Below are 8,004 nucleotides of genomic sequence, written 5' to 3' on the forward strand. Positions count from 1 at the left end.
CCGCCTTTGTCTCGCCAGCCAGGCGCACGCCGCTCCGGTCTCTGTCTCTCCACACAGCGCTGACGTCACCCGCGACACAACAATGGGTTCAAAGGCCACCATGCAGCACAGGAGCCCATCACTGCAAAGATGATACTGTTGCTGCCATTGTGTCTGTCTGCCGGACAATTATGTTTTTTTTTTTTGTTTTTTTTACAATTTAATATGTGGCGTTCAGTTGAATCCCCCTTTTTTTGCCATGCTAGGGTGTGTTCATCATGCCTACAAATGGTGGGGTTTTTTGGGTGGTGGTCCAACTATAATGATCATGCAGTGTCTGCATTTGTTTATTCGTTTAAGAAATCCAGATGTTCAAAAAGTAAATACAAATATTACACTACTGCTGGGAGTCGGGTGGGGGCCTTTACTGTATTGCATGTACGCTTTAATTCAGCGCTTCTTAGGGCATACCATCCTACTGCGCCAGACAAAGGCGCATACAAAGCAAGATGCAATAAATGGCCCGTTATGACCCCCCCCCCCCCTTATATAAAAAAAAATGTAATCCAAGTGGATTAAAATAAAGTGCAATTTTATTGTATTACCTCAGCCCCCAAGAATGGTTATTGACCCTTTTCACGAGGGCCATTTTGTGTCGAAAAGGCAGAATAAACACAGGTGCAAGCAAAACACCAATTAGGGTTTCCAAATTCCAATCATGGAAGTTTGAAACCCTCACTAGTGTTTTGCTTGCACCTGTTTACCCTGCCTTTTGGACACAAAATGGCCCTCATGAGAAGGGTCTATAACAACGCTGAAAACCATTGGCTTCAAAAGAATAGTCTACACCAGTTACAAAAGAGCTGCATTTTTTTTAATAGTGACCATAACGTGGTACAGATACAAATAATGAAACCGTCTTGGAAATGAGGTACAATCAAGAGCACATCAGCATCATTGCCGTTTACATTTTCTCAGGCTGGACACCTCCCTTATTGTCTGTCTTCTTAACACCAGGGTTCATACACATTTTGACCTATGGATTTCCATTGTGGAGTTAAACTCAAATGTGGTTGAGTTTACAAAAAACCTGCACGTTACCCACCCAAAAAGAATAACAATTATATTCTCAATACAAGTAACTGGAATAAAACCAAAATAAAACTAAAATCCGTGTAAACTCAGGTTATTGAAATATATCACATTACTTTGAACAATGAAACGCTTTAATCAAATTATCAGCTTAATTTGATTATTCACAGCACCTGGAGTACTGTGTGCATGTAAACATGTCAACACTTCAAGGCATGCCATACTCTCTACATTGCCAGATTAGGATATAACACGTCAGCAACGTGCTGGTGCATCTGGTAAAAGAAAAAATGAGCTGAGAGGTTCTCAACTTGAACTGACACAATCAACAAACATATCCACACACAGAGCAAAGGCACTCCTCTCATTCACATACAGTACATCAGGTTTGGGTTTGTGTTTCAAATCTGAACATGGGTTAACTAAAAAAAAAAGATCAAGACTGCATTATATAGAGCACCATCCATAACTGCCATACATTAGTAGAGGTAAAAATGAGGGCAAATAGAAACTCAAAACATTTCAAATAAAATCACCACGTTAGAAAAAAAAGGAGAGACATCCTGTGTTTTGTTTAGGTTGTGAAATTCTGCAGACTGACTGCATTTGAGGTCCACTTCAGTTATATGAGGAACATCTTCATGATGGAGCCGATCATTTGAAAAGTCCTTTGTATGAGAGGAGAGAACTTCCATGTCATCAAACAAGCCTGTGGGAGAGACGACAAAACACACATTACATCTTCACTCATGTAAGACAATCAAAGGGTCAAATCACTATACAAAGCAGGCATATCAATATTGTAATCAACGCACCTTGGCTATAAGTCCTCCTTGTCCTCCTGCTCCGTCTTCTCCTCCACTGTGTTAGCCACTGCTTCTGCAGTGTTAGCCGCTGCTTCTGCAGTGCTGTCCTCTATGTGAGCCAGCATGTCAGCCATGAGGGCTTCCTCAAGCCTTCTCCTCACATTATGCACCAGGTCCTCCTGCTTCCTGGAGGACATAGTAGGCAAAAAGAGCTATCAATTCCAGTGTGGCAGCGCTACTGATAACATACACGGGCAAATATTTTAGAACTCAATAGCAGGACAAGATTATGTTAGAAACTGATCAAGAGTAGCAGCTGATTAATACTGTAGTTTCACTGCAGCTGTTGTGCATAATCTCCATTTAATATCAGGGTAATCATCATAAAACATTTGATAGACACCAAAGCACCATGCAATGAGGTTGGTTAGCATGAGCGGCCCAGTGGGAATCACACCCCTGGACCTTGTTTTTTTTTTTGCTATGCTTACCCATTGAGCTACATAGGTTCACACCAGCTGCTACATAGGACTGCATCAGTGATGAAGATTCAGCGGTGTTGTGCGTGCTTGCTTGGCTGGCTGGCTCACCTGATATCATCATCGGTCACCATGAAGGCCTTGCAGAGAGGCTGCGCCGTGTTGAGCCACACTCCAGGGTTTTTCTCCACTGCAGCGGTGAGCTGTCCGGTGACGGGTGTGGGGCTGGTGTGCAGGGCGCTGGCGATGGCAGACAGCAGGGTTTTGTCTGAACAGACAGGCCCGACACCTGGAAAGAAGAGGGGAGGCACAGGTCATCAGGGTTATAGAAACATCCACACTTTGTATCGTCCATGGCCGTCATGTAAAATGCTCATGACTCTTACCCTGTAAGCCCTTGGGGAGATCCATGGTCTTCACCAGCTCCTCGGCAATATCAAACGCACTCAAACCACTCAACTTTCTCTCCCAAAACAACTGAAGATCAAGCACAAGCAAGCAAAAAAAAAACACAAGAATTAGTGTGGCTAGGCAAGAAATAATCACAAACATAACATTCTAGTTATGTCAGAATATTCTAGTGTGCCAGGTCGCCATTGTAAATAAGAATTTGTTCTTAATGACTTACCTGGTTAAATAAAGGCTAAATACAAATAAATAAATAGTTGATGTACTACTGCTCGGCTATATTTTACCACGGACGCCTGTTTACATCATCGATCAATCTAGGGCAGCGGTTTCCCAACCTTTTCCTTTTATGAAAATCTCTCAAATGTTCATGGCCCACATCATCTCAGAGCACTTTTTATTTTAACGATCAAGGGAGCTGTCCATCAGCACCACATAAACCAGAAACTAAAAGTGAGGCTAATTAACAAATAATTCATTACCAATTCAAAAACAGTATCATTCAACAATGGAGAAATGCATACATAACAATAATGATAATAAAACAAATAATCACAAAGATTGTAATGTTTTGCATTTGGCGGCCCACTTGCGAATACCTTTGTGGCCCACAGGTTGGGAATAGAGCGCCAAAGTCACGCCCTCTTCCGGGTTAGGCATACGAGCCAAGGAATTTCATCCGCCATTTATTTTTCCATAGACAACTCATAAAATGCTTATAAAAATAGTTTTTTATTTGGTCAAACCAAGCGATTCAGCTATATTCAGAATCAGGAGAGACCATAGAACACATTTAGATCCCTCTTCCCCCTCCAACGTTGTTGGTCTGAGTGAAATGTGCTATGGTCTCCCCTGATTCTAAATATAACTGGATCGCTTGGTTTGACCAAATAATGTCAGACATTAATTCCCAAATATGGATACGCCCATGCGTAAATAGGAAAGGCGCTGTCTGGCAATGGTTTGTATGCCTAACTCGGAAGAGGGCGTGACTTTGGCACTCCATGGCTGATCTAGGGGAACATAACTAGATTAAATTATCCCCTTCAGCTGTAAATACAAAATGACACAGCCAGAGTGAGACAAAAAACAACACAACACAAGACCCTATGTGTTGTTTTGGTCCACTGTGGGTAAATTACTTACAACTATTTTTCATTTAATATCCTTTGTCTGGCTTGTGATGATCAGACAAACATAAAATTATCACATAAAAAAAATTCCACAAGAAGTGGAACGTTGTGGATGCAGGCAGCCCTCTTGACTCACCTGTTTTGGTTGGTCCACAGCCTTCTGTGGGTCTACCTTCACCTTGTTGTTGGGGTGATTTGTGACCTTGGTTACTGGTTGTTTAAAGATGGATGCCGTCTGTCGAACTGGTAGTGTTGTGTTTAAGTCAGGCTTGGCCTTCAAGAAAGACGAACATAAACACAAGATTGGCAATAATCAATTATTTTAGAAACTTTTTTAGAATGACTACGGTAGTTTCTTGTTTTTATTTTTTCTGACTTTCCACTTATGAAATAATTACATATCAGATTGGCTCATACAGTGAAGACTTGCACAGATCAAGTCGCTGTAGGTAACAGGCAGCAGATGTAATCAAGAAAGAACAGCATCGTTCCTTGAACTGCTCATAAAAACATCACTTAAAAGATACGCACTCCACTGATATTCTCAAAATGTTCCTATTAAAGTAGCAATGCACATGTGCCAAGAGAGGTTTTTGATATTTCACTGATATTAGACTAAAATAGATCTCCCCCAGAATTAAAACACCATGTCCAGAGACATGATGTACATGTTAGAAATCAGGAATATTCTGCCTTTTTCACATGTAGAAGGATGTTCAAACGTTCAAGCAGTGCAAAGGGGGGATACAAAAAAAGTGCAATGTATTAATCATCTATGTCTATAAAGTTCAGTAAAAACAATGGATCAATGATCGATGCGCTGTATTGACAGATACTTCAATCTACAAAAAAGTCTTTGCATCTATTATTTAAATTGAGGAGTGTGGAGGAGAGAAGTTAAGGAATATCCCGATTCAAGTTGCATTTATGTAGGCTACAGTCGTTTTTGGCTCTCTAAATACAGGTACAATTAAAAAATATATATAATAACCCTCACGAACGTCTCACCTTGATCTGATGGTTGCCATCATAAAGATGCTTGTGTCTGTTGCGCTGCACTTTGGCCATGAGCATCCGTCCAGGGCGCGGGTGGCTGGCGTGCACATCTGCCGTGCCCAGACAGCGGATTATCTGGGGTTTACTCAAGAAGCGCTTTGTAGGTGGACTAGACAAGAGCAAGCAAAGGAAAATCAACATCACGGTCACTTCTCAAACACACAGGCTTTCTGTAGTTGGATTTTCCAGTTGCTATGAGCATTGCATTTTTTAAGACAAACCACTTGGCTGTGCTGTCAATGTGCGGGTAATTGTAACGCGTTAATAACATCATAATAATAATCTGAAAGGATATTAATCAAGGGTGAGCTATGCACCACTAAAATAACGTACATCATCATCTTCTCCGATTCACTTATCAGCATCAGTGCGTTGTGTTGCAGCTGCCATGCTTATAGCGTCTTGCAATGTCTCCCATTATTAACTGTGCGGGCTCGGGCCCACCGCAAGTCAAGCATGTGTAAACAATGAAAGTTAGCAAGCTAATCAAGCTAGCTAGGTAGCGAACGTCAACGTTACCAACAACCAGCATACCACACAGTATTCCATTATCCTGTATAACTGTATCTTTGCCATTTTAACACGATAAACATAAAATGCCCCAAAGCCTAAATTAGCTAATCGAACCCACTCCTCGTGCTGGCAGTTTAGCGTGTAAATACGCCGATTTGTTCATTACGTTAACGTTAGCTGATGAGAGTTTTGCACAAGCTGCAAAAAGCACGCATGCATTTCCTGCAGAAAGAAAAGTTTTTTAACAACTCCGTCGACTGTATATTTGGCGCACACCTTTTTCTTTCCATGTTTCCGATCGTCTTGAGTCGCTTGGTCTTGGATTGTGAATGGTGATAATTAATAAGCTAGCTAGCCACTACAGTCGTTGGATTTGCACAGCGTTTGTTGTCAGCTGTCCCTGCTTTCTCCAGTCTAGACTTTTATTAGATCACTCCGCCAAGTAACCTGTTAACATAATAAGCATCGCAATCCATCCGCAACGCTCGTGTAAAGTAGTCCCTAAAGGTAGCTCGCTCAATAATAACTAGCTATTGTTGCTGGTCTGTGATATAGACTACGGTATTTGTAATTCAAATTCTGTCCACAATTGTATAATTAAAAACAAATGTATATTTATTTACACATGTATCTGAAAAAGCTAGTTATGAGATGCATGTGACTGCTAGTCTACTGCAGTTGGGTACTTATGGGCAACATTGCATTGTAGAGTCGCATGATCAGTCACAAGATTAAGGGGGGGAAACACCAGAGGCACAACATAAAATTCTATTTTTAATCCCGACCTTCAGTCAATATAAACTTACCCAATTAAAGCCCAAGAAAACTGTAGCCCTGCAATGCATTCAACAACACTTAAATACTTAACTGTAATTCTCGCATGATATTGAGGACAGAAAAATGTTGAATCAGATTATGAATCCATTGCAAGTGAAATAATTAAACAAAATCGCACCATATAGGATAAAATTAAAATTTATTTTGTTCTTGTAAAAACAGTTATGGTATGAGATGGACCCAAGTTGACATGAAACTAAAAATGTTCACAGGTTTTCCATCTGGCAAACCTGGTTTGATCGACAGTACACACGAGACTGGTTCAATGAAGCACCAAAATAGTTTGAGGTCAGCTGTGTAGGAATATGAAATAAATAAACAAAAGTCCATTTATCCTGAAGTCTGCATTTTCAAAATCCTGTCAGTCACCCATTCACTGTCTGAGCACCAGAGGCCCAATGCATTTTCAGAGGATGTTGAGGTTGAACAGGTAATCGATGTAGAGTCTAAAGGCTGCAGGGTGATGGCGGCCTCCAATGGACATGAGGTTGTGCCACAGCGTGAAGAGCCCGAGGTTGTGTCAGTGTGAGGAGGAGCCCTCTGCGGCAGCTGTAGTTGTGTGTTCATCTGGTCCAGTCTTTGTGTAAAACCCACACCGACCTGAGAGAAGAGGAACACAGAAACCCTTCTGATAGATTGAATGTCTGTGTTTAAAATCTACAAGATGTTACAGTAGTTATCTTTTAATGACATGGTTTGAAGTGAGAATGAGCAGTTACACCATTTAAAAAAGACATTGACAAACTTATACTGAGATTTGTGTGGGTTAAAACAAAAAGCCATCTTACCTAAATAAAATCACTTTAATTTTCAATTTCTCACATCAAACAACTTGGCTGGAGAGTGATCCAAGGATTTTTAGGCATTGCTATTATTATTATGTATTGGAAGGGTTAGAGGGAGTTTGTCTCTTGAGAGATATTTGTGTTTAAACTTGCCCAGTCACACTACTAGAGACCAGGCATGACCAGAGCAATTTAGAGAGAGAGTGGTGTCAGCGGAGGACCAAAATGCATGACTCATTAGCCAATGAACAGCCAGGAAGGGGTCTCGCGCTACTTTTGAATGCTAAAATAAAGCTGATAATGTACTGTACTAGTGCTGCTTAATCCAGGACCTTACTTCCTGGAACTCTTGAGAGTAAAAAACTGGTCCATTGGAGTTGGAGTGAATGGAGATGTCGTGACTCTTCTATATACATGGCTCTGGGCATGCATGACTACTACTCACCTTCATCTCCACTAAGGTCAGGATCCTCCGCACTGGCACTGACTAGCCACTGAGATGCCACGAGGTGACACTACCTGCCAGTGCCACTAGGAGGATCCTATTCCTGGTGTCTCTCTTCATATCTCTATTATTTCTGTCTGCAGAAACATAAAACTGTCAATCCAATACCAAGCAGAAGTTTGAGCTGTAACAATAACCTGTGGTGTTCCTGTGCTCGATGGCACACAGTAAATACAGATCAAAGCATCCTTTATGTCCTTCTGGAGAGCAGAGTAAATTTTTCTGCCTTGGAAGTCAGAACTAATTTCTGTATCACTAGCATGATATAAAGCCAGTTTGGATGTAAAAGTTAGTCCATCATCACATGACTCTACAAAGTGCTATTCTCCTTCATGTGCGTGAGCAAAGCCACACACAAAATATTACCAGTCATACAAATGGTCACACCTATATTTCCCATATCTGTGACTA

At 41.1% G+C, this 8,004-nt stretch overlaps 1 protein-coding gene across 1 annotated transcript; it reads right to left on the reverse strand.

Annotated features, from left to right (window-relative positions):
• Nucleotides 1–847: 847 nt before the first annotated feature.
• mbd3a (methyl-CpG binding domain protein 3a) lies at nt 848–5,878 on the reverse strand. Its single transcript, XM_083659397.1, has 7 exons — nt 5,743–5,878; nt 4,906–5,062; nt 4,034–4,171; nt 2,743–2,833; nt 2,468–2,645; nt 1,887–2,063; nt 848–1,780 (listed from the first exon to the last, which is right to left on the reverse strand). The coding sequence occupies exons 1-6, from the start codon at nt 5,754–5,756 to the stop codon at nt 1,892–1,894; spliced, it is 750 nt and encodes a 249-aa protein (XP_083515523.1). The 5' UTR covers nt 5,757–5,878; the 3' UTR covers nt 848–1,780; nt 1,887–1,891.
• Nucleotides 5,879–8,004: the final 2,126 nt, after the last annotated feature.

The sequence above is a fragment of the Poromitra crassiceps genome (genome assembly GCF_964638095.1).
Source record: "Poromitra crassiceps genome assembly, chromosome: 23".
Classification (NCBI taxonomy): domain Eukaryota; kingdom Metazoa; phylum Chordata; class Actinopteri; order Beryciformes; family Melamphaidae; genus Poromitra; species Poromitra crassiceps.

Coding starts and splice junctions, on each gene's coding strand:
- mbd3a (XM_083659397.1), bottom strand. Junction 4,172..4,905: donor ATGGCAACCATCAGATCAAG/GTGAGACGTTCG, acceptor TCTTTCTTGAAG/GCCAAGCCTGACTTAAACAC. Junction 2,834..4,033: donor CTGTGGACCAACCAAAACAG/GTGAGTCAAGAG, acceptor CTTGATCTTCAG/TTGTTTTGGGAGAGAAAGTT.